The 27850-nt window shown below is 37.1% G+C and overlaps 1 protein-coding gene across 1 annotated transcript in view; it reads right to left on the bottom strand.

The window, feature by feature from the left end:
• GPR158 (G protein-coupled receptor 158) overlaps positions 1 to 27850 on the bottom strand; it is a 323743-nt gene that overhangs the window by 15129 nt on the left and 280764 nt on the right. The window contains exons 7-8 of the mRNA XM_060003776.1: positions 15809 to 16047; positions 76 to 214 (exon numbers count right to left, since the gene is read on the bottom strand). Of these exons, the coding sequence (XP_059859759.1) occupies positions 76 to 214; positions 15809 to 16047 (378 nt within the window). The remainder of the gene's footprint in view (positions 1 to 75; positions 215 to 15808; positions 16048 to 27850) is intronic.

Genomic DNA, 27850 nt, shown 5'->3' with positions numbered 1-27850 from the left:
AATTTTGCTATTAAATTAAACTGCAACACATCAGAAAAATAAAACAGTTGTTGAGTGGCTCTGCAGATCACTTGCCTAATTGTATGGAATATAGCGGAGATAATGAGCTCATTGTGAACTGCAACAGCCATATAGCGCGGCTCGTGAAAAGCTGATGGGACCGTTCGCACTGCGTAGCAGAGATAAACACCCCATAGGAGGAATAAAAATTCAGCTGTGAGAAGAACAAACAAACAATTCTCTGTTAGTTTTACAGGTGAAGAAGGAAGTAAACTTTAAGCTCTTTAGCATGCATTGTGTGTCTAGGATAGAAACACATAGAAACAGATGCATACAAAATGTTCATATATGAATACCTATGCCATATATTTATTTAAAATTTTTATTCAGTGTATAGAGGATTTTTTCACAGGTACACTTTGTGTTTTAATTGAAAAAAATTTAAATAGTGTTTGGCATCTCAGATTGTGGTGTGTGTGTGTGTGTGTGTGTGTGTGTGTGTGTGTGTGTGTGTGCGCGCTAATACCTGGCTTTTTCCTAAAACAATTGCAATTGTAAAATAATTTTCCACATTCCCAACCTAAGTTTAAGCTGTTCATAGAGCATCTGGGTCACAATAAAGCCCTGAAGGCAACAAAAGTTTATAATGTGTTTATATGCAGCTCCTAGAAATTTAAATTCTTACTGCATTGAGTCTGGTTCAATACATAAAGACCTCCATTGCCAGAAATGTGAGAAAATAGGCTGCTAAACATTCAGTGGCATAGTTTATAATTGAACCATTATTTCTTCACACATGACAGACACCACATCTTTGGAGGGTATATGCTAAAGGCTTAGTGAAATTCACAATTACCTCGTTTGCTTGCTCAAGCCAGAAGAGACAAGCATAGTGTAGCAGTTAAGGATAGGGCTTCAGAGTCACACTAGACCTGATGGGGAATTCTAGCTGGATCCCTAATTAACTTTGCATAATCTGAGGCAATTTAACCTCTCTGGTCACAGTTTCCTTACCTGGAAAATGAGGATAATAAAAGTACGTATTTCATGGGATTATTTGCTACTGAAATCGAATCATGGCTATAAAGCACTTAAGAGTTTCTGACAGAGTAGATGTCAGATAAATAAATAAATAAAAACAGACGTTAAATAATTGGTTCTTACTGTTAAACATCTCCTTAGACCTTTTTTTTTTCAAACTCAATGTTGTTATTTTAATTCATTCTGAGCAGTAACTGTTACCATCCATTTTATCTGTCTTAGTGACATGACCTCATGGGAAGATGATATCTAATTAACAAAAAGAAAGCTCTAATTTGGAGAAAACATTTCACCAAATGCATTACCTAGGGGTAACCTACTTATATACTGAAACACTGATTTCCAGTCCCATATGCCCAGGTGTTTTACCTGCCAAAGTTTCAGCATATTTCTACCATATTTAAACAATAAGCAGTGCCCTACTCATTGAAAATCCCTTAAGTAAACATATCTGTCAAGAGTTACTCTAAAACCCTGATGTGGCAGAAGTTAAAGGGAAAATAAACCTCACTCAAAGGTCTCCATGAGATTAGAGTGGAGGTCCCAATTATTCTGTATGCTGGCCACTGGCCATGTCTGTGAATGTTTTTTCCAGCCGAGCTCTACTGGGTCAGGAAATACTGACGTGTTCGTGTATAACTTTCTTTCCTAAGGCTTGTACTTCTGGTCCATGCTACTACTATTGCCTCTTCACTCAGGTTTGAAATCTCAGTGCCACCTTTCACTGACACATTTCTACCCTGAATTACTTTTCATGGGTATCACTTCTCACAATGTCCACAATTATAATCCTTGCCTAAGCTCCTACCAGTTTACTCCTTATTTGTTACAATTATTTACCAACTGTCCCATCTAAACCTGGATTCATCCTTTATTAATTCATTCTTCATAACAGTGACAAGTTCATTTTTCTGAAGCTCCACTTTGATCATATCAGGATTTGTCCAAATCTCTGCCACTCCATTTGGGTTAACTGATTCGTATTTCCATTAGAAGATTCACTCACACCCACTTAGGACCCTGGAATAATTCCTGCTCCCAAAGGAAGACTACAGGGGTTCCTGCTAGGACAGACATATCTCAAGTTTCAAGACTTTGATGACTTTCTTGCAAGAAAGTTTCAAGACTTTCTTGCCACCCAGGCTTCCTGTTAGCTGTCCCATTGCTTGGCCTTATTCTTTTGTGCTTGTATATTTCTTAGACTCTGACTTCTTGCCTAGTCTCTGGCCCTCACGTTAGCCTTTTGTGAGGAGCTGCATGCATCTTCATTTAGAAATCTTTAGTAGCTCACTACTGTTTTACTCCTTGCCCTCTATGACCTCATGTTATGCATTCAACACACTCTCCCAAAGCTCCCCATCACGAACTATGAGCTGACCCAGGAAGACTCACCATCCTCTGAACACTCCAAAGATTCTTCTTGCTTCTGAGTCTTTGTTCATGCTATTGCTCACATACGAAATCTCCTCTCACCCGCATTTCTAAACATTAACCAATTTTTCAATGTCTGATTCAGGTCCCACCTCCATCACAAGGCCACCTGAAATGATTCTAACTTACACTGAAGTTTCCTTCCTCTAATCTCTTAAAATTTTTAACTATGTATACTACACAATGCAGAGACTAATAATGACACACAATATATAATTGGGAGAAAATTGTTCATGGAGTCTTGAGCCCCGACTGTGATGACCTTCTTCAGGGCAAGAATTGAGTCTTTCATCTATTTTTTCTGTCTTTGCCCACATAGATGATAGCAACAGTACTGATCACACACGGATAAGATTTAATAAATATTTGTTGAATTGAATGAATATAAATGATATCAGTTTCACGTCATTAGAGATGTAGGCTTTCTGTTACCCTACCACTCCATCTAACACTGATGGATGTCTAGATCAATCTAACATCTCTATACATGACACATCTATATACATGATCTAAAGATCATACTGGCATTATTCTTAATAGTGGCAATTGCTACTTACTGATAGACTGCTAGGTGTGTGGTACTGTGCTTGGCACACAAGAATGATGAATGCAAAAATATTATTTTTTTAACATCTTTATTGGAGTATAATTGCTCTACAATGGTGTGTTAGTTTCTGCTTTATAACAAAGTGAATCAGCTACATATACATATATCCCTATATCTCCTCCCTCTTGTGTCTCCCTCCCACCCTCCCTATCCCACCCCTCTAGGTGGTCACAAAGCACCGAGCTGATCTCCCTATGCTATGCGGCTGCTTCCCACTAGCTATCTGTTTTACATTTGGTAGTGTATATATGTCCATGCCACTCTCTCACTTTGTCCCAGCTTCCCCTTCCCCCTCCCCATGTCCTCAAGTCCATTCTCTACATCTGCGTCTTTATTCCTGCCCTGCCCCTAGGTTCTTCAGAACCAAAAATTTATTATTAAACAATGCTAGTACAAAAATATACTGTAACTGAAGGATTCACATGTAGCTGAATTATGAAAACACTATCCCCTGCCACCTATTGCAGTGTTTTCATATAACGTTATACTGAAGATTTTTTTTTAAAGAAAAGGAGTTATCAGGTGAATTAGTGTGCTACAATGGAGAACTGCATCTAAAAATATAAGACAAAATAAGATTCCTCCTAACAGCTAAGCTGAACATTAAAATCATTTCATAAGCAATATCAAACAATATGCTCTGGCTGAAAAAAATATAATTAACTTCAGACTAACACTGCAATTAGTAAAGAAAATATGCAGATGTTACCAAATCTTGCAGTGTTATTACATGGGAGTTGAAATATGTGCTGTGCTTCTGCTTTAAAAAATAATTTCTGGTGGTAAATGATTTTGATGGGAGGCATGGGTATAGTTAAAAAGGAAATTGCATTCATATTTAAAGATTCAAATAGGGCTTTCAGAAAACTGAGGTATTCTATTTTTAATCTATAAGGAATGACAGTCAAAAGTTAACTACCATAGCTTTTAAAAAATTAATATGCCATAATGAAAGTAATTTCAAGTTATCTTTCCAAAGGCCTGGGTCAAGCAAAGAAGTGAGAATTAATATCAGTTCTTTGCCACTGAAGATGTCCCAGATCTGTTATCTTAGAACACCCACAGGGGCTGAGAGAAAGACAACATCAAAGTACAAATGTCTCTCAAGCTGCGGTCCTCTGCTTTGCCATGTTGCAAAGGCATTTTGTATTTAATAACATTTTATGCCTCTTAGCCTGTTTAAAAATTAGTTTACATGGCACAAATAAATACATACAAGAAGAATTTAGGTTTCATTTTCCAAACGCGTCTTTTAATTTTGTCTTCTGTTTTTCTCTAAATTCTATCCACTTAGAAAATTTATGGTCAAAGTAAACTTACTCTGTTTTTATTCTAATAGTATGGTGGGCTGCATAGAAGTTATGGTTAAGTACTAAGTCAAAGAACTTCAATAATGCTTGAGAACAGCTCAAATTCTATCATTCCAGGGTTTGACTTCAAACAGAAGCCTTGATACTCTACAGGCTTTCTGCCTTTTCTTTGGTTAAAATAAAGACAGTTATGAGACGTACAATGATGAAAACCATGAGAATGCTACTCCTGGTAGAATCTTAAAGGGTGAAGTGACTTTGTGAGACCACGTGGTCTGTGGGTACATTTTTCAATGTGTGGATGTGGCCGTGAAAGTGCTGCTTGGTGAGCTGCAGTTATCCTGGCTGTGGTGAAGTCAGTTTGTTCACCTGAGAAGCATGGAGAAGATGGATGTTGCAATGTATTTCACAACTAGGACACCGGGTACCAGAATGTCTGTTCCCTTCTCAGCTCCTGGGAGCAGCACATCACAGGGATGGGCAGAGCTGGGCCGTAGGATACGCCCATGGAGAAGCTAGCTCCCTCCCTGCTGACTCATAGTGAAGACAGCAGAACAGGGACTGGATCCCAGGTCTCCTGGTTCCTGACCAGGGTTCCCTAAATTACATCCTTCGACTGAGACTTTCTTTTGCTTTATTACTAACAGAGGTGGACAAAATCCTTGGAAGTATTTTTAACCTACTGAAGAAAATAAACATTTTTCCAAGCATCAATTGTTTGTGTTTTAAACAACTAATATACTAATTAGAATTAGCCAGTGGTAGTTAAAAGAATTCTACTCAAAAGTACTTTTTGTCCCTTATTTCGTCTGACTTCATAGCTAACATCTGTTGAATGTGCCAGGTGCTCTGCTTAATGCATTTTGTACATTATCTACATTTGGTTCCTTTAAAAATGACTGGGGATGAATTCGGGGGAAGATGGCGGAAGAGTAAGACAGTGGGAGGTGTGAGAGGTGAAGGAGGAGAAGTGTCCACACACTAGGAAGCCCCTTCGCGGGCGGAGACTGCGGGTGGCGGAGGGGGGCAGCTTCGGAGCCGCGGAGGAGAGCATCCCAAAGTTAGCAGAAGGAAAGAAATCATAAGGAACAGATCAGAAATAAATGAAAAAGAAATGAAGGAAATGATAGCAAAGATCAATAAAACTAAAAGCTGGTTCTTTGAGAAGATAAACAAAATTGATAAACCATTAGCCAGACTCATCAAGAAAAAATGGGAGAAGACTCAAATCAATAGAATTAGAAATGAAAAAGGAGAAGTAACAACTGACACTGCAGAAATACAAAAGATCATGAGAGATTACTACAAGCAACTATATGCCAATAAAATGGACAACCTGGAAGAAATGGACAACTTCTTAGAAATGCACAACCTGCCAAGACTGAATCAGGAAGAAATAGAAAATATGAACAGACCAATCACAAGTACTGAAATTGAAACTGTGATTAAAAATCTTCCAACAAACAAAAGCCAGGACCAGCTGGCTTCACAGGCGAATTCTATCAAACATTTAGAGAAGAGCTAACACCTATCCTCCCCAAATTCTTCCAAAATATAGCAGAGGGAGGAACACTCGCAAACTCATTCTACGAGGCCACCATCACCCTGATACCAAAACCAGACAAGGATGTCACAAAGAAAGAAAACTACAGGCCCATATCACTGATGAACATAGATGCAAAAATCCTCAACAAAATACTAGCAAACAGAATCCAACAGCACATTAAGAGGATCATACACCATGATCAAGTGGGGTTTATGCCAGGAGTGCAAGGATTCTTCAATATATGCAAATCAATCAATGTGATACACCATATTAACAAATTGAAGGAGAAAAACCATATGGGCATCTCAATAGATGCAGAGAAAGCTTTCGACAAAATTCAACACCCATGTATGATAAAAGCCCTCCAGAAAGTAGGCAGAGAGGGAACCTACCTCAACATAATAAAGGCCATATACAACAAACCCACAGCCAACATTGTCCTCAATGGTGAAAAACTGAAAGCATCTCCACTAAGATCAGGAACAAAACAAGGTTGCCCACTCTCACCACTCTTATTCAACATAGTTTTGGAAGTTTTACCCACAGCAATCAGAGAAGAAAAGGAAATAAAAGGAATCCACATCAGAAAAGAAGAAGTAAAGCTGTCACTGTTTGCAGATGACATGATACTATACATAGAGAATCCTAAAGATGCTACCAGAAAACTACTAGAGCTAATCAATGAATTTGGTAAAGTAGCAGGATACAAAATTAATGCACAGAAATCTCTGGCATTCCTATACACTAATGATGAAAAATCTGAAAGTGAAATCAAGAAAACACTCCCATTTACCACTGCAACCAAAAGAATAAAATATCTAGGAATAAACCTACCTAAGGAGCCAAAGACCTGTATGCAGAAAACTATAAGACACTATTGAAAGAAATTAAAAATGATACAAATAGATGGAGAGATATACCATGTTCTTGGCTTGGAAGAATCAACATTGTGAAAATGACTCTACTACCCAAAGCAATCTACAGATTCAATGCAATCCCTATCAAACTACCACTGGCATTTTTCACCGAACTAGAACAAAAAACTTCACAATTCGTATGGAAACACAAAAGACCCCAAATAGGCAAAGCAATCTTGAGAACAAAAAATGGAGCTGGAGGAATCAGGCTCCCTGACTTCAGACTATACTACAAAGCTACAGTAATCAAGACAGTATGGTACTGGCACAAAAACAGAAAGATAGATCAATGGAACAGGATAGAAAGCCCAGAGATAAACCCATGCACATATGGTCACCTTATCTTTGATAAAGGAGGCAGGAATGTACAGTGGAGAAAGGACAGCCTCTTCAATAAGTGGTGCTGGGAAAACTGGACAGGTACATGAAAAGTACGAGATTAGAACACTCCCTAACACCATATACAAAAATAAGCTCAAAATGGATTAAAGACCTAAATGTAAGGCCAGAAACTCTCAAACTCTTAGAGGAAAACATAGGCAGAACACTCTATGACATAAATCACAGCAAGATCCTTTTTGACTCACCTCCTAGAGAAATGGAAATAAAAACAAAAATAAACAAATGGGACCTAATGAAACTTCAAAGCTTTTGTACAGCAAAGGAAACCATAAACAAGACCAAAAGACAACCCTCAGAATGGGAGAAAATATTTGCAAATGAAGCAACTAACAAAGGATTAATCTCCAAAATTTACAAGCAGCTCATGCAGCTCAATAACAAAAAAACAAACAACCCAATCCAAAAATGGGCAGAAGACCTAAACAGACATTTCTCCACAGAAGATACACAGAGTGCCAACAAACACATGAAAGAATGCTCAACATCATTAGTCATTAGAGGAATGCAAGTCAAAACTACAATGAGATAGCATCTGACACCAGTCAGGATGGCCATCATCAAAAAATCTAGAAACAGCAAATGCTGGAGAGGGTGTGGAGAAAAGGGAACCCTCTTGCACTCCTGGTAGGAATGTGAATTGGTACAGCCACTATGGAGAACAGTATGGAGGCTCCTTGAAAAACTACAAATAGAACTACCATATGACCCAGCAATCCCACTACTGGGCATATACCCTGAGATAACCATAATTCAAAAAGAGTCATGTACCAAAATGTTCACTGAAGCTCTATTTACAATAGCCCGGAGATGGAAACAACCTAAGTGTCCATCATCAGATGAATGGATAAAGAAGATGTGGCACATATATACAATGGAATATTACTCAGCCATAAAAAGAAACGAAACTGAGTTATTTGTAGTGAGGTGGATGGACCTAGAGTCTGTCATACAGAGTGAAGTAAGTCAGAAAGAGAAAGACAAATACCGTATGCTAACACATATATATGGAATCTAAGAAAAAACAATGTCATGAAGAACCTAGGGGTAAGACAGGAATAAAGACACAGACCTATTAAGAATGGACTTGAGGATACGGGGAGGGGGAAGGGTAAGCTGTGACAAAGTGAGAGAGTGGCATGGACATATATACAGTACCAAACATAAAATAGATAGCTAGTGGGAAGCAGCCGCATAGCACAGCGAGATCAACTCGGTGCTTTGTGACCACCTAGAGGGGTGGGATAGGGAGGGTGGGAGGGAGACACAAGAGGGAGGTGATATGGGTATATATGTATATGTATAACTGATTCACTTTGTTATAAAGCAGAAACTAACACACCATTGTAAAGCAATTCTACTCAAATAAAGATGTAAAAAAAATTAAAAAATGGGGCAGAATTCTGAATGCTAAAATTTCAAGTTTGGGTCAGAGACACTGTGTGGCGATACTAAGGAACACTGTTGTTAATCAAACAAACTTTAAAGTTCATACAGCAACCCAACTGTCCTATCCTCTTCCCCACTCACTGCCGGGAGCTCTAGGCAGAACTGCCCTGAGTACATTTGCAGGTTGGGTTTTCTTTACTGCTCCCTTTCACAGAGCTCTAGACGTGGGGTCAAGTATTTCACAAGCTCCACTGGACTGAGGAAGGGACAGGAAGTGTACTTTCCCTTCTCTCTGGCATATGTGTTTAAGATCTTTAAAGTTTGAGGTGCACAAGATCTTTAAAGTTTGAGGTGGACAGAAATGTAGTGAACCCAAGGTTCTTCCAAGCTTATGGACACACATTAAAGGTCATGAATGCAAGAAGAGACAGAAGAGAGGGACAGGATGAGATCAGGGCCCCTGAGGGCACGGGTCAAGGTCAGGGCAGCAGACTGAGTCTCCCAGGAATATCCCTTCCATTTCTCTCTCCCTGCCACTTGCCTGTGTGTTGTTTGAGGTGGGAGTTGGAATTGGGGTTATTTGTTACCACTTTAAATATGTATTTTAGGGCTTCCCTGTTGGCGCAGTGGTTGAGGGTCCACCTGCCGATGCAGGGGGCGCGAGTTCGTGTCCCGGTCCGGGAGGATCCCACATGCTGCGGAGCGGCTGGGCCCGTAAGCCATGGCCGCTAGGCCTGCACGTCCGGAGGCTGTGCTCCGCAACAGGAGAGGCCACAACAGTGAGAGGCCCGTGTACAACAACAACAACAAAAAAAATGTATTTTAAAATTTTAATCCTTTATGGAAGACTGACGGCATTGAGAATTGCCTTTGCTTGGGCGACATCACTAGAAACTCACTGTACTTTTGAAGGGCTAGCTTGAGTGGTTTTAGAATGACTGTAGTGGGGGTTACTGTCCCAAGACAGTCCTTACCCCATCACAAAATTCCTTTCACTTTCAGAAAGAAAAATGGCACTGTAAGGATAAAATTAAGGAACAAAAATTAATTAATTTATCCTTTCTCTCAGACCTTTAGCATCAAATAAATACTCCTCAAAGAAGTAAAATATTTTTCAGAAGATGGAGTATATAGATAAAAAAGGAAAATAACCTCCACTTGACTCATTCTAAAAACATTCAAGCAAGACCTTCAGAAAGTGTGTGTGAGTTTCTCATGATATAGCCCAAGCCTGTCAATGCGATCAAGCTTTTATCCTTTGATTGAAAATTAAAAATACATTTTTAAAATGGTAACCAATGATGTAGCGCGGATTAAGGCATATGGTACATCAGAATAAAAAAAGATGTATGTAAATGATCCTAAATCATGAACATTAATCTAAGTCAGATGGAGAAGAAGTCTAATCTATTTTCCCCAATACTCATTAAAGGGTGCTTATATCACATTTCACCTGTCACAACACAGCCTAATCTTCTGGGGTGATTAAGTATCTTAATCCTTAGAAACAATTGCTATTTTAGAATTTCCCTATATAACTCAGTAAGAGTTAGTGTATTCTCAATTCCTTCTAAACACTGGTGTACAACTAATTAAATTACTGAACACATTGTCTGTTTTTTGTGTTTAAAATATTATACCAGGAAAGAGGAGAACAAAGAATAGCATGTTAATGAAGAAGAGAAAAGATTATATTTTCTGTGGTGAAAAGATTCCATGTGAAATTTCATGGAAATAAATGAGTACTTTCGAACAGTAAGGAAATCAATGTTGGAATTCTCTGAAAGCAACCAAATCTTTTAAAATTCCCAAATGGAGTATGTGAACCCAAGCTTATCACACCTGTTTAATCACTGCTTAGATTTCTCTCTATGTCTTTTTGTAAACTTGGTGAATAAAACATAAAGCAAGGGATGTCAAGCTCTAAGGGGTTTTCAGAACCATGAGATACCTCATATACTGGTGGACTTTTCACAACCAGGAAGAGATGGGGGAAGATCCTAATTTAGAAAACAGTCCTTGTCGGGGGATAGTTATTAGATCATGTAAATGCAGTTGAGAAGAGTTAGGCCATATCAGAGATACAGAAAGATACAGATAATAATAGAAGATAAAGAGAAGCCTGGATCGAGCTTTTTGTGTATCTTCTTGTGCTGGTTAAGGAAGGCAGCAAAACAGCTTTATTCTCAATTATGTCCACTTTTAATCACATTAGATTATCGCCACCTAACTTCTGGAAGAAATCAAGAAAACATTTCAGTGCTTGCCTAGATCTGAACTAAAGTTTGACCCAGAGATTTAGCCATGGAACAGAAATTCTAAATGTCCTTGAGGTTGCCATCCCTCAGCAGTCAACTTTTTGCAGCACTGTTGCTTTTTCTCGTAGGCAAGGTAAGAATCTGTCCACTTACTCTAACTTACCTTGGTCACCGGTGCTGGTTCAGTATGTTGTCTGTGTTCTGAACATGTAGTCAGAAATTGACAGCTAACCAAGTATACGGAAGAATGAACTCCACTGTGTTACCACCTCTGCTATCGAATTTATGTATTCCACACTTGGAAGCTTTATATTGGAGGACCTTGGCCGCAAGCTCTAAATCGAGGTGTAAAGATGTGGTCTTGTGACATTAGGAAGGTAATTCAGACATGAGAGGTCAGTTCCAATCATTTGTCAGTTTGTACCAACCAACTAGGAAACTCACAGGGTAATGAAGTTTTAACTTTTTAACCATGATAAATTTGATTGCTATTGTGAAAAATCCTGAACATGAATAACTGACTACCAATTGACTAACTGGCATACACAGATTCAGAAAAAAAATCTCATAATCCTACTACCAACTTTTTTCAAAATGAGTATGATTTGGGATAGTTATTTGCTTTCTCCATTAATTTAGGGGAATGTTTGCCCATCCCAACTCCTTTATTCTTTACACAGCTCTAGGAGAATGGTGAAATAATAAAAATTTTTATCAAAAGCAAATCAGTTCTATTCTACTTCAATATTTGTAAATGCACTATGCAGTATTTTAAAAATTATAATTCTGATTTGTCATGCCAAATTTGTACCAAGCTCTTATTTTGACCAGATAGTTTGGATAAGTCAGAGGTCAAATTTCATAAAAGGGCTGGGGACTGTCATTTTAGTTTACATAATTTGCTCAAAAACACCTTCCCCAATCTGAACATACACTTTACCGTTAAAATTGATTTGGGTACAATTGTGTAACTCCTGGATTTTTAGCTTTAATGTGTCTCCTCACACTGGTCTAACCCTGACCACAGAAAATAATACACAATAAAGGAACTGAGTTCCTTCTCTGTTCATTCAGCAAATATTTCTCGAGAGCCTACAACTGACAGATACTTTGTTAGGTGCTAGGGATATAGGGTGACCATCCAGGCGATGTTGTGAAGAACAGATAGCTAGCTACTAGGTTGGGAGAGGAAAGAGAGTGAACAGATGTGAGAATCCTTCCTTTCGCCTTCAGTGAGCTACAGATAAGATACTGAAACACGCTTAGAGAAGTGCTGAGTCACATAAAGATGCCTAGGGTAAGTACTGCGGTATTATCTTTATTACAGATGTAGATGGTTTTCAAAGAAGTATGGCAGCTTAAGTTTTTCCAGGAATTCTAATCTGATCTAGAAATATTCTGGAACATCCAAATTTTGAGGTTCTCTTTCCAAGAGATAAAATAAAATGTTTTTTTAAAAAAACAGATTACTGGGCCTGTAAAGTGTTTCTCACCCTGGCCAATGTTCACCTGTCTTTCCCAGTCGCAATGTTTAGAAATACTTTATTTGCTTTCCATTAAAGTTTACTTCACATTTTTTTATATAGGACAAACAATGATTACTGAGAATTATAAACAGACATAAATAATAATGGGATTCTGAAAGTCATTTTTCTTCCATTTCTATGTTTTGAAATATTTCCTATGTTTTCAGATATTTCCTCAAAGAAGAAACTGAGGCTCACAGAGGTTGAGAGATTTTTCCAAGTAGTTTTCTATACCTGATTCCTCCTTCTGAAACATCTGTGGTAGGAAAAGCACCTACCTGGGCAGGTCTGAGCAGACCCGTGCAGTAAGCAAAAATAGAAAGGGCCCATTCTTTAAATTTATGACCCATATTTCTAACTGGAGTTCTACTTCAGTGAGAAAACTAGTATCACACTCTTTCAAATGGTTCTTTATTTTGCATTAAAAAAAAATAGATTGTTTCTGACAGGTAAAGGTGATTCGGAACACATGTTTATCAATAAATTAACCATCACTTTTCCTTTTTTTTCTAAATTGACTTCTGACACTAAGCTTCTTGACAAAGATTTTTCACAACAACTTTAAGGTAAAACCTATCTCCAGCCTCTCTACATCCTTCCCCCTGCGTAGAAACATTTCTGTTTAGGAAACGGGGAATAATTTAGCTTTCAGTACATGTTTCTTTCTGGCTGACTGAAGATACATGAATTTATTCTTGAATAACAGCCTGGATATAAAAATATCTAATGGTAAACATGGTACTTATAGAAATATATAAAGAGGACTGAAAAGAGGCATATGTTACACATTAGCAAACATTAAATTAAGAGAGGTTAAATATGGAATATCTAATACCACATGCAGAAAGAGAAATAAATGAAATCGCTGTAGGGCAGTGTGAAAAAAAGTTTATAGCAACCACATGTCTCTGAGTTTTCAAGATGGTCCTAATTTCAAATATTGGTTCCTGTTGTTAAATCACGTGTCTTGACTTTTCTTTACAGAATTGTGTTACTGCAAGAAAAGTGTAATTTTTGAAACTAAGGTGTTGCTGTAGTTTATAGGACAAAAACAATGACTGGAAGATAGCAAAAACACCACCACCAAACATTTAACTTCTTACCTCTTGATCTCTGTACCCTATCATTAGTCTTTTATTTTCCAGTATTTTACACTCTAAAGAAGGTCACATCTGTAATTTCTATATAGAAATAAGTAGCAACACATAACTCACAGTAACCTGCAATTTATTTTACATAAACTTTCTTTATATATAAGTAAGAATTTTATATGACAAACAAGATCCACTGAATACCTATAATGTCTCTAGTAAGGTGTTGAACACTTTACGGGAGATATAAAATATATAAAGGCCTTATTCCTCTCATCAGGTAGTTTACTATTGGTTTACACAGATAAGTGAGAATTGTTAAAAATTATTGAAAAGCAAAATTAGGTGATAAAGACTCTTGGTACAATGGTAGTTCAATAAAGGAAGACAACGACTCGGACCTGAACCCAGGAATCTTTATAAAAGAGAAGTTCTTTGAGGCATGGTAAAGTTTAGAATATTGTAAAGAGGTACAGAGAACACTTCCTTTGATAGGAACAGTGGTGGAGGTGGGTGGGAATTGTGTGAAGCATGAAGGAAATGCCTAACTGGAAAAGAGGGTAATGCTGAAATACACTGTAAATAATGCTGGATGGTTACATTTATTGTGAGTCTTTGCTTTTTTTTAAAGTTAGGGCATTTTGGGGGAGATGGGAGTCTTAAAAACCTGTTAAAGGAATCTGGAGAACCAGAAAGTGATGTGATAAATCAATAAATTCAATCTATTAATAGATTACTTTTAGGAGATACACACACACACACACACACACACCCCGCCCCCGCCACCCCCCCCCCCCCCAAATTCAGGGATTGTGGAGTTGGAATCATTAGAATGAGAAAGACTTAGAGCTGTGCTTCTCAAAGTGCGGTTTCAGGACCGGGAGCAAAAGCGTTGACTTGGAACCTGTTACAAGTGCAAATTCTTGGGCTCATTTCCGCTTGCTCATTGCCTACCCAATGATGCCTCATTATGAATTTGAGTATTATAGTCTTTGTAAAACATAAAAGAAATATAATGGGCTTTTCTTCATAGTAATATTGGGAAATGATTTTCCCTAGTTTGGTTAACTTGGATTGAAGAACGTAAAATAATGTTATAGGTTTCTATTAAGTAGAAATTTTATATCTGTACAATTTGTTTAATTTTCATATCCAGACTAAAGTCAGAATTGGAATTGCTTCTTACCTTAGTTCTATGCTTTATCTTCTGATACTGATATTGATATCTCCTGATACGAAACTACTGATATCTTCTTTGATATTGATCAAAATAATGATGATTGACTTTATATATTATCATTGTAACAATTCCCTTTATGTACCCACATTGCTTTATTATTACAGATATCAGGCCTATAAGATTCCTAAAATATCTTGTCCAGAAAAATATTATTCCATTTAAATTGTAAACTAAATACACATTAGCTTCTAGCAAAATAGTAAATGTGAACATTCAATGAACAATTGCCAAATATGGGGGAGACAGAAAATGGGAATTAAATTCATGGGTTTATTTTTGCCAAATAAAATTAAGATTTGTCCCTGGTTGACTGAGGGGAATGACAACAAAATAATAAAGGGTTTTTGTATTTTGGGAGGCTTAGTTTTAAATAGCCCAATATTAACAACAGAAAAATTCCTATGGATTTTTCTCTTCCTCATTTTTCAAAAAACTGAGCTACCAGAAAAAGAATCTGTTTTTGGCCCAACTCATCATGGGATTCTTCCAAGTTCTCCAGCTTCTCAGTCACATAATTTACTATCTCCAAGGAGCATGGCTTTGTGTTTGTATAATACTGGACCTCCAGAGAATTCCCAATAAATTATCTTTAGAGGAAAGATAAATTAGAAATTTTGCCCAGAGTGCTCTAGATACCAAGTCTGATATATCATAGGACCAAAACTATATAAAAAAATACCAGTATGTTTCCTTTTTCCTCCCAGCTAAAGAAATAAGTCAAGAGAACAGCTTCTGTTAGCCAAATAGGGACACACTGATAGGACGGAAAGCAGAAAGTCTCTCTGTACAAAGAAGTTGCCTTTACTGACTGTATTTCTCCTTCTTGATTACATTTTCTGAACAAAGCTACACACCTTTGAAAAAGATGGAAACTCTCAGAAAAAGTTTGCACTCCGCATGTCATTATTATCTTTTCATAATATTGTTTCACCAAAACCGTATTAGGTGAAATTCCTTTAGGGTTTGTGAAAGGGCTTGGCAAGGCTTCTAACGAAGTCCATTTTAATGCTAGTGGGCAAAGGATAAAATTGCACAAAGCAAGTGATCACATACCAACTGCTGTCATGTAATCCCAGCGCTCAACGAGGCACATATTGAAGATGAGGTGATCTGATGTTTGCCCTTGGCCAATGAGTGAAATCTGCCTTTCCAAATTCTGGCAAACAGATGAAGTCCAGCCAATGAGAAACCAAAACACTACCAGGAGTATTACTGCCAGCATTCTCATGACCCGTCCACCGGTCATGTATGGAATCCGTTGGGCTGTTCGTGAAAGAAACACCTTCAAAACCCTGGAAAAGCAAGACATCAAAATTTGAAGGCAAACCTAACAACCAGAAAGTAAAATTCTAAAATATCTCATTTTTCTAGGTGAAATTTAAACCCAGCCAAACCTACTTGGGCAGAGTTTTAACATAAAAAACAAACAACAGTGTTGCCTATACTTTGACTGAATTTCATTCTAGTTCACCTTCCAATAGCAGAACAAATACCCTGCATTAGGGGTCAGTGAGTCAACAGATTTGTGTAGGATGGAATTCTTTTGAGCATGTTTTAATATTTCAAGGAAAATTCTCAGGACCTTAGAACGATCCACAGGCAAACATTGCTCAAACAGGGTTTCTGAGGGATCAAAAAATAGTCCTAAAAGTGAATAGTTGGGTTTTACAATATTATACTAAGTCAAAGACTTCCTTAAACCAGTTGTTTTTTTTTACAGTAGAATGTTATAAAAGGTATTTTCTGAAAATCATTTTATATAACCTCCCTTTATAGTCATTTTGTCACATTACCAAAAATAAGTACGAAAACAATAAGAAGGGTATTTAAATACCCCTGAATAAGATTATTGTATTAAGGAAGAGGATATGACCTATAGGAAATACAGCAATTTTTAAAATTTGGGCTTTTTTTTCCCTGTATATATGACTCAAATGCACAGCCAGAGTTGAGACCTACTGGATTACATGATATCTAAGAACTGCTCCATCTCTAAAAATGGTGTGAAGACAAAATCCAACCTTACTATAGGGATCTTTCCAGCCATCCTTTCTTTAATTTCATCTCCAAAATATTCTTAGCTGATTTTAACTCCGCATTCTCATTCTGATATTTTAGGTCACAATATTGTGGCTTGACATAAACTACCATGAGTGGTTTATGATACTATAAGGGTATCCATAATCAATTCCCCAAAGGCAAAAATGAATTCATCTTCCCAAGTTTTCTATTTCCTGCTCTGATTCTTTCAACATTTTAAATGAAATATTCATATGTACTCTTCATAAAAGTCATTATAAATATGGAAATGAAACATACATACCTGAAATAACCTAGACGTATTTTACTATTTTTTCTCTCAATGCTGGGCTTTGATAGCTCTTTCAAATTAACACAACACATCCAGTAAAGAAAGTTATTTTCTAGCAGATTCTTATTTATCCTTCCCCCCTGCATATCTTTAACCTCACTGTCCTTCACCTAACACACAGCATGTAGTTATTTAATTCTGAATAAAATACTTACCCTCAATTTTTATGTGGAACAATGTCAGAAAGGTATTAGTATAAAATAAGAGTACAAAAGAAGATCACTTTACTCACCATTTAACTACAGATAGTCCCCAACTTAAGATGGTTCGACTTACGATTTTATGATGGCATAAAGTGATAAGCATTCAGTAGAAACTGTACTTCGAGCCTAATTTTGATCTTTTACGGGGCTAGTGATATGTGGTACGATATTCTCTCCTGATGCTGCAGCTCCCAGGCAGCCACACGGTCACAAGGGTAAACAACTGACCCACTTACGACCATGCTGTACTCATTCGACCATTCTGTTTTTCACTTTCAGTACAGTATTCAATAAATTACATGAGATATTCAACACTTTATTATAAAATAGACTTTGTGTTAGATGATTTTGCCCAAGTGGAGGCCAATGTAAGTGTTCTGAGCACGGATAAGGTAGGCTGGCCTAAGCTATGATGTTAGATGTACTGAATGCATCCTCGACTTCAAGATATTCTCAATCTACAATGGGTTTACCTGGACATAACTCCACTGAAAGTCAAGGAAGATCTGTAGTTCACCAGATTCCCTGGGTGAAACATACTGAGTATGGCCCGTGTCATGCTGAATGCTAGTACTGGCAGCGAACACAATGCCTCTCTCCAGTATGCCTCACTTTTGCTCCAACTAGTTGAATTGCTACTTGTTAAGAATCAGTTGTACTTGTCCCCAGATTATGCCCATTGTTATCATCTTTTTTTCTTGATAGTTGATTTGTAATATTATATTAGTTTCAGGCATACAACATAGTGATTCAATATTTTATAGATCATACTCCATTTAAAGTTATTATAAAATAATGGTTATATTTCCCTGTGCTGCACAATATATCCTTGTTGCTTATCTATTTTATACATAGTAGTCTGTATCACTTATCCCATGCCCCTAACTTACCCCTCCCCCCTTCCTGTTCCCCACTGGTAACCACTAGTTTGTTCTCTGTATCTGTGAGTCTGTTTCTGTTTTGTTATATACATTTGTTTGTTTTATTTTTTAGATTCCACATGTAAGTGATAAAAGAGTATTTGTTATCATTTTATATAAGTTAACTAAATTGACTGTGTAAGCAAAGGAGACATTTGTACAAAATTCTATTTTGAATGCTTTGGAAGGACTCCATAAAGGTGAGTCACTAAAAGAACTGTTAACTTAGGGGAAAGTAAGGAAAATTTTAATATATTGCGGTGGTCAACAAACCAAAATCCAGAAGGAGTCTACACTCAGATTACCTCAAAATAACAAACAAAAACTCTTTAGATTCTCACTCCTACTTAAAGAACCAAAACTATGAACAATAGATAATACATTGCAGTGATTTATGCTACAAAGAGAACGATTAGATCCACAGTCAAAGAAGAGGACTTACTTCAAAAATATTGGTGAGTGATTATTTGTGTCTTAAATTACAGTATCTATACACTTCTTTAACCCCTTTCTACTTTAAAAAACTTTATTCATTAATTGACCAATCACTAATCCATTAAGAAGGCTTCTACTAAAATCAGCAGATCAAGATTCAAAAACTCTATCCTAGGAATGAGAGAAATTTCTTGGAAAACTAATATTTCTGCCGGTGCCAATCTTATTTTTTGTAGGAGAAACCTGTAGCCACTATGTGCACGTAATTGTTTCTGGTTGTACCTGGATGAATTCTACATTTTGAATGATTAGGATCTCAAAAGAGGGAATCTGAACCATTTTTCTGGTCTTCTATATTTTGGCTAGGGCCAAAAGAAAAAGAGAGAATTGTTCCAAATTCTAGCTTGACTATATTTGAATATCTGAAATGTAATTATAATGAACAAAGGTTTATGTAGTGACAACCATATGCGAGGTATCATACTAGGCAACATGGAAGGCATAATATATGATTCCTGTCTTCCAGAAGCTTACAATGTAAGCTTACAATGTAAGCTATGTAAATAGCTACCATATAAAACAGCATATATTATATGTTGTTGTGTGTAGTTAGTAAGTCCAGGAACCTAATAGAATAGGTGCTATTTGGTCTGGGTCTTGATGGATATCAGTAGGTAGAAATGGAGGCAAGTGGAGAAGATATAAGGAGACATTCTAGCTGAAGGGAATCACATAACAAAGTACAAAGCAGGGAAATGTACGTTGTCTTTGAGGGACAGTGGGTGGAAACGTTTGGCAAGAAGGGAAGTTTTTTTTCAACCCACAGGGACTCCTAGGGATTTTTCAAGTTACTGCGAAGGGTTTCACTGGGTTGAGAACCATTGCTTCAGAGAAAAATAGTTATGATTTATATTTTCTTTCCATGGCCAATATGTGGGAAATCATTTATTTTTCTGATACTTGAAGATTTTCACATAGAAACTCTAAACCTCAATGAGAGGAAATATTGAATTTTTAAAATAACTATCTTTAAAATACTTCTTAACCAGATGAGTTTGTCATTTGCAGAGGAAATCTATATGATCCCAGTATGGTAGTCCTTTAATCAAGAAATCCAACTTCTAAATTATCAGAAATTTTCATGCTTTCCAGATGACCCCATGGGTATTTATTGTAAAATGTGAGAACTCAAGATTGTCACAGATCCCCAAATCTCATTTCCAGAGAGGAAAAGCCAAAGCAGAGCCCTCATGAGTCTCCTGTTACTGCTTTTACTGGCTTTCAAACACTAGAAAATACAATAACACAACTCTGCGCGGCAATCTAAGCATTTCAGGATATTGGTTTTTGTAAAATGGAATAAGATGCATTTTTCTAGGATTGCCTTAAAATAAAATGAGAAAATTCTGCTATATCTTTAAAAAATGAGCTCTTGTTAGTCTAGGGTTCACTGCCTAGAAACCAAGTTCTAAAAATGAAATCCTTAGACATGCTTTTATATGAAATACAGCTGTAGAAAAAATGCAATCTTATATCGATTACTTTTCCTACTACTTTTTTCACAGATAAAATTTTAAGCTACCATCTGTTCAGAAGGTTTCACTATTCTAAAGGAAAGCAGTAATGTATACAAGAGGACTGCAAAAACTTTCCAGAATTTAATATAAAAAGGTATATTTAAAGTATATATTCAGTTCTCATTATTAATAGTAGAGAAATCATAGAAATCATGTTGAAATGATAAAAAAAAAGAAATTGGCTGTCACTATATGTCTGCCTCTACTTTTTCACATTCCACATTTCTAGTTTGAGCTCATAAAACTCCACAGTAAGGACTTGTACTTAGGTTATCGATTATCTGCTTCAAATATCTAATTGATGTTGTTACTCCTTATTTAACTTGATCTCTCTCCAGCTTTTGGCGTGGTGGAGGCACTTGGCTTCCGTTATGTCACGTTCTCTTGACTCTCTGCCTACTCCTCTGTCAGCAGCTTTTTAGTCTCTGTCAGAGTCCTCTGCCTCAGTCTTCCCCTTAAATAATAGTGTTCCTCAAGGATCTCCTAAACTTAGTCACCTTCTATTCTTGCTCTACGGATTATACCTGGGAAATTCCATCCACAATTCTGCTTCAATCATGTACATGCTGGTGAGTCCCAGATCTGTAACTTCGGTTTAGATCACTGTCCTGAGCTCAAGATCTGTATACTCAGTGACCTACGGGACATCAACAGGTTCCCCAAATAAAATCGTCACTCTCTCCACTCCTCTCTCCTCTAACCCACTGTGTTACCTGTCTCAATGACCAGTACCAGTTAATTGCTCAAAGCAGAAACCTAGGAATGAACTTTGATACTTCTCTCTCATTTACATTCCAGACACCAAATGCATGCTTAAGAACTTAATTTCTACCTCTTAAATATCTTTCAAATCCTTCTATTTTTCTCCATTTTCACTGCCACTATATAGCTCCTGGTCATCAACCTCTGTCCTCAGTAATTTCCTAACCAGTCTCCTTATTGGTCTGGCCCACCTTCAGTCCACACTATATGCTAAAGCCACAATGATCTTCTTAAACTGCACTCTGATCATGTTTCTCTCCTGTTTACAGTCCTTCTGTGGCTCTCCACCCAAATCCTAGCTACCTTACGATGTAAAACGCCTTTAAAAATTGGTTCCTCCTTGCTTCAGCATGCTCATCTCTCACTATTCTTCCCTTCCTAGGGTCCTGTGGGTCCCTGTGGACTATATGCAGGTGTCCTCTATCTGAACCTTTGCCCTCAGCTTCCTGTACTGCCCCTCCCTCCATCAATACAAACACCTAATTTAGCTAATTCCTGCATATTTCTTCATGGCTCATTTGAGATGCCACTTGCTCTGGGCTAGTGGTTCCCAAACCGCTATCATCAACACCATCTGGAAACTTGTTAGAAATGCAAATTCTTGGGTCCCATCCATACCTACTACTATGTCAGAAATTCTGGGGATTAGGGCTCAGAAATTTGTATTTTAACAAATCCGTTAGGTAAATTCGGACGAAGGCTATAGTTTGAGAGCTTTTTTCCCCAAAAGGCTTAAGACTGGTGCAGGTGTCTTTCTAATGGGCTGACTGCTCTAAACTGTCAGATAAATTTTTGAGTTTTTGTTATGCTGACACCAAAATTTTATTAAAGCCTCTAGTAACAGAAAGTTTTCCATTTTCAGAACATCTGCATCTGTTTGTGATTTAGCTGCATCTTTTTTGTGTACTAAACGGGAATAAACATATACATCCTCAAGCCATCTAGTCTTCTGTTCTATTAATTTAATCGGAATAATCCTAAAGTCTTGAAGTTCTCCATTAGACTTGAATTTCTATACATTTTACTACTTTCTTAGAAACTCCAGAGAATAAATGCTTCTGATGAAAAGTAGGAGGTGATTATTTTCTTCTGTAAATATAAAGCCACTCAATTCTTGACAAAAGAGCCTTAAGAGTGAACAACACGAAAAGGGCTGAAGTTACTCCCTCCCAGTTTGCTTTAAATGGTCACAAGCCCTCATGTTTATTAAGCTTTTCAACAATTTCTCAAAATTTCATTTTCAGAAGTAACCTAAAGCTGCTTCTTGGTCACTGGGTAGATGTTAGGTATATATTAAAAAGGACTGGCAGTACCTAGGCAGAAACAGATTGTTAACATTTATCAGACATGAAGTTCAGTAAAACTGTTGTGACTATTTTAAGTTATTGCTATTCATAAGAAGGAGAACTCACAACTCAGCTTCCCAAATATGGGTACTTTTGTCCATTTCAGTGACCTGCTTGTGCTCTCATATCTCATACTAAGCTTCCTTTCTTTTGACCTGATTGTAAGTAGACAGAATAAGGCAGAATGATGAAAAAATAAAGGAAGAAGGAAGGGTTACAGGACTGTTGCAAGTCAAATATAGAGCTAGAAGGAACTTGCGGATTATCTCTTCTGATATCAGAAATAAGGAAAGAATGTCTGCTCTCACCACTTCTATCCATCATTGTACCAAAAGTTCTAGCCAGAGCAATCGGTCAAGAAAAAGAAATAAAATGCATCCATATTGGAATGGGAGAAGTAAAACTGTCTCTGTTAGTAGATGACATGATCTTATATATGGAAAACCCTAAAGAACACACACACACACACACACACACACACACACACACAAAATCTGAGCTAAAAACCACATTCAGTGAAGTTGTAAGATACAAGTTCAACATTAAAAAATCAGTTTTATTTTTATATACTAGCGATGAGCTATCTGAAAATGGAATCGACAAAACAGCTCCATTTACTATAGCATCAAAAAAATACCTAGGGGTAAATTTAACCAAGGAGGTAAAAGATGTGTATGCTGATATCTATACAACATCACTGAAAGAAATTTTTAAAGATCTAAAGAAATGGAAAGACATTCTGTGTTCATGGATTGAAAGACTTAATATTGCTAAGATGGCATTATTCCCTAAATTGACCTACAGGTTCAAGTCAATTTAACAAAACAGTGTGGTACTAGCATAATGGTAGACACATAGAACAACGGAATAAGACTGATCACCCAGAAATAAACCTCTCCATCTCCAGTCAACTGACTTTTGACAACACTGTCAAGATCATTAAATAAAGAAAAAATTATCTTAAAAAAAAATCTATTCAATAAAAAAGGGCGTTCCCTGGCAGTCCAGTGGTTAGGACTCGGTGCTTTCACTGCCGTGGCCCCGGGTTCAATCCCTGGTCGGGGAACTAAGATCCCACAAGTCGCACGGTGCAGCCAAAAAAAAAATCTTGTAAACAAATGGTCCTAAGGACGAGTGTATATCCAAATGCAGAAGAATGAATGTAGACCTCTACCTCACATAATAGACAAAAATTGATTCCAAATGAATCAAAAACCCAAATGTAAGAACTAAAACTATAAAATGCTTAGAACAAAACAGAGGTATAAATCTTCCTGATCTGAAATTAGGCAATGGTTTCTTAAATATCATACCAAGGCATATGTAACAAGAGAAAAAACAGATAGACTGAACTGCATAAAAATAAAAAATTTGTGCATCAAAGCACACTATCAATAAAGTAAAAAAGAAAACCCACAGAATCGGAGAAAATATTTTCAAATAATTTATTAGATAAGGGTCTCAGATCCAAAATATATAAGAACTCATACAATGCAACACAAAAAGACAAAACACCCAATTAAAGGGGGCTTCCCTGGTGGCGCAGTGGTTGAGAATCTGCCTGCAAATGCAGGGACACGGGTTCGGGCCCTGGTCTGGGAAGATCCCACATGCCGCGGAGCAACCAAGCCCGTGAGCCACAACTACTCAGCCTGCGCGTCTGGAGCTTGTGCTCCGCAACAAGAGAGGTCCTGACAATGAGAGGCCCGTGCACCGCGATGAAGAGTGGCCCCCGCTCGCCGCAACTAGAGAAAGCCCTCGCGCAGAAACGAAGACCCAACACAGCCAAAAATAAAATAAATAAATTTTTTTAAATTTATTTAAAAAAAAAATGGCCAAAGGACCTGAATAGACATTTCTCTAAAGTGATGTAGAAATGACCAATAAACAGCTGAAAATAATCTCAACATCATTAGTCATTGGGAAAATGGATAAAAAGATTTTCTTCCTTTTGCCCTTTAAAAAATTTAAAGTATCTTACTGTATTTTATATATCTTTAAAAGAATACATAAAATAAATAAATATAAATATCTTCCAGTCACTTTCAAAATTTACTAGGGGGAGGGGTGGAGTGGGAGGCAGGGGTCAGCAGATGTAAGCTATTATATACAGAATGGATAAACAGCAAGGTCCTACTGTATAGCATAGGGAATTATATTCAATATCCTGTGATAAACCATAATGGGAAAGAGTATAAAAAAGAATGTGTATATGTATAACTGAATCACTTTGCTGTACAGCAGAAATTAATACAACACTGTAAATCAACCATACTTCAATAAAAAAATTTACTAGGAAACAAAACTATCTATCTATCTATCCACTCCCACAAAGTGTAAATATTTGGTGCTAATGAGTGCAGTAGAGAAAACTGCTACAAATTGCGCTGTATCCAAAGCGAGCGGTACTGAATAATGCATGAAATGAAAATCCCTAGGCCAGAGCCAGAAGAAGGTTTTTTTGCAGCCTGCTTAAATATGTTTTAAATATAGTACAGAAAAGTCTTTTGTTTTTTCTTGATTAGCCTTAGAAAAAGGAAAAGTCAATTTGTTTTCAGAAATCATATTACAGGGAATAGGAAAATGTTCTTTTAGCATTAAGTTTCTTAATCTCTCTCTACCCCCTTTCATTTAAAACAGTTCCTCATTTTTCCTCCTGATAATATACTCAGATTTTCTGAGCCTAGAGATATTGCCTTTCCAGGTTTCTTAAAACCAACCAACCGACCAACGAACCAACGTATAGCAAGTATTCTGTGAACCCACACATGCATGGACGTGCCAGATGTTCTTTTAGATCTGTCCTACATCATTAATGTACTAAGTCAAACATATCTATGGTTACTGAAGGAAACTCTTTTTATAAATGAACCTTCTTCATTTTTGCCTATTTCAGCTCTATTTTTCCTTATGATCCATATTGAGCTAGCTAAAACCTGTCCCATTCTCCCTTCTTTCTTTCTCCAAAGAGAAACAAACGGTTTTAGGTTCAAATAAATTGCATTGCATGAATGGCCTGCCAGTGAGGTTGGGCGGTGGGACTTGTCTGCCCTGGGTGCAAGTAATAGTGTCCGTAGAGAATTTAAGGCAATAAAAATGACAACTCAAAGCTGTTCTGCTTTGTATCATCACCATGTGCTGGTGATTCTAAACAATGTCAGTGATAAAATACTCCTCCCTGAAGGACTGGACCACTTTTACCACCTTCCCCTAACTTGTTACACCTCTGTACTGCACTGTTAATAAACAAAAGACTTGCAATTTTCCTTTGGCTTGGTATGGTAGTCTTTGGCTGTATGACTCTCAAATGTGGGGAGCGACCACTAAAGAAAAAGGTGGGAGATTTGATAAAAGTGAATGAAACCCTCAAGTTCCCGTCCTAGGCTAACAGTATCATTTCTAGTGACAGACTGAGATCCTATTCCTTTTTCATATTTTCTTCAAGTTTTCAAAGTTACTGGAATTCTGTAAACACTAAAATTGATCAGTGAGAGATCAGGAAAGGGAAAAAGAAATGTTAAACAATTTTACTAAGCCTTGAGGGAAATGGCTGAAATAAAACAAGAACTCAGGTGTTTCCTGCCTATCCTATTCTCAAGGGACTAGAACAGTCACTTTATCAGTACTGATAATTGCCTTAGAATTTTCTGCCTAGAGAGGTATTACTTTTTTAAAAAAATTTTAAATAAAAAATTAAGTTCTTATAAAAATGAGAAAATAGCATTCAAGGGACTTTATCCCTTAGCTCAGGCTACCTTGATCCCTGAAGCTACCTTGCGTCAGGTCCGACAAAGCCTGGTTCTTTAGCTTTCTCTTCAAGTCTGTGACCTTCTCCATATCCTTCCAATGAATTCCTTTTTTGCTTAATTTAGCCATCCTCAGTGTCCGTGGTTTGCAACCAAAACCCCCTGCTTGACATATTTTACAAATATTTCAATCATGTTTAAGATTTACAGCAACTCTACAGGTGAAGTGAGAAGTGATTCTCAGAAGCTAAAATAATTTCTTCTTGGTTGTATAAGTTATTAGTGGCGGAACTGAAATTCAAATTTGGATTTGTAAAGATTTATGTCTTTCCTCTCTATCATGTTACTACAAAATCTTCAGAGTCCTTTCTTGAGGACAACACATTGCTTGACTATAAGAGATATCAACCAAAGACATCCCTGCAGCTCCATTCACTATAACCATCCACCCATTCATTCACTTAACAAATATCTGAATACATTAAATGGGCAAGATGCAGCACTAAGGATGGGGAATACAAAGCTGGTTCAGCCAGTCACTTCCATCGGGTTGCTCACATTCCTCTGAGATGTTGATTCTTCAGTTTATAGACTTAAACAATATTGGAATCAGTTAAATTTAAACAATATGGAAAAACAATATAATATACAGCCATATGGTTCAGACAGGATACGAATAATTCAGCGTATTAAATTAGAAATAGTTTCCACTCGATTTAAGCCTTCAGTAGGTAATTCTTCACTGCAATGACTTCTAGAGACACACAGTCGGAGAGAAAATCGTTTTAATTACAGTCTTTAAAATAAAGAAAAGAATGATGAAGTAATCTAGTTTCCCAAATCCCAATCATTTGTATGCCACCCTCAAGATTTCTGCCTGTATCTGTGTACCAACTAATACTTTCTTTAAAACAACTTCTATTTATTGCTTTAAAATATTTTAAAGGGACTTCCCTGGCAGTCCAGTGGTTGGGACTTCGCCTTCCAATGCAGGGGGGGCAGGTTCGATCCCTGGCCAGGGAGCTAAAATCCCACATGCCTTGCAGCCAAAAAACCAAAACATAGAGCAGAAGCAGTGGTGCAACAGATTTGACAAAACTTTAAAAATGGTCCACATCAAAAAAAATCTTTAAAATATTTTAAAGAAACCTTTATATTGCTACTTTCAATGAAAAACTGGTAGGTAATCCATAAATAGAATGTAACTATGAAAATAAATACAGTGAAATAAAGATAATAAATTTCATCTAGAGAGTATTGCAGTGGGAAGCTCTGAGCCTGAAGCTTGATCAACAACTCTTTGTTGTAAAGGAAAATTAGCAACTGTTCGGCAGGTGTTAAAGACCTACTATTTCCAAACTATTTTTTCTCCTGGAAATAATCAGAGGGATGGAAAGAGAACCTGAATGGAAGGAATTTTCTTACTCTGTGATTCAGTGTTATTTAATACTGTGTTTTTGTCCCACAAACAGCCTCTCACAGATGGCAATGTCATGTGTTTCAGGCACTTGAGAGCACACAGTGAGTCAGGGAAATAGGAACGCTTTATGTGTGGAGGGAACTGTGGGAAGCAGCTTCCAAGTCTGCATCTGACATTCATTCATTCATTCACTTATCAACTGTTATGCATCAAGCACCTGCCATGTGTCATTCATTGTGCTAAGAGCTGGGGATTCACTTGTGAATGACCTCACTTCAAGGAGAAGGTAAAATGGTAAAAATGAAGAAGATAATT

The sequence above is a fragment of the Delphinus delphis genome, chromosome 2 (genome assembly GCF_949987515.2).
Source record: "Delphinus delphis chromosome 2, mDelDel1.2, whole genome shotgun sequence".
In the NCBI taxonomy this organism is placed as follows: domain Eukaryota; kingdom Metazoa; phylum Chordata; class Mammalia; order Artiodactyla; family Delphinidae; genus Delphinus; species Delphinus delphis.
Note: the sequence above shows the minus strand (reverse complement) of the source record. Positions and strands in the feature narration are given on the sequence as shown.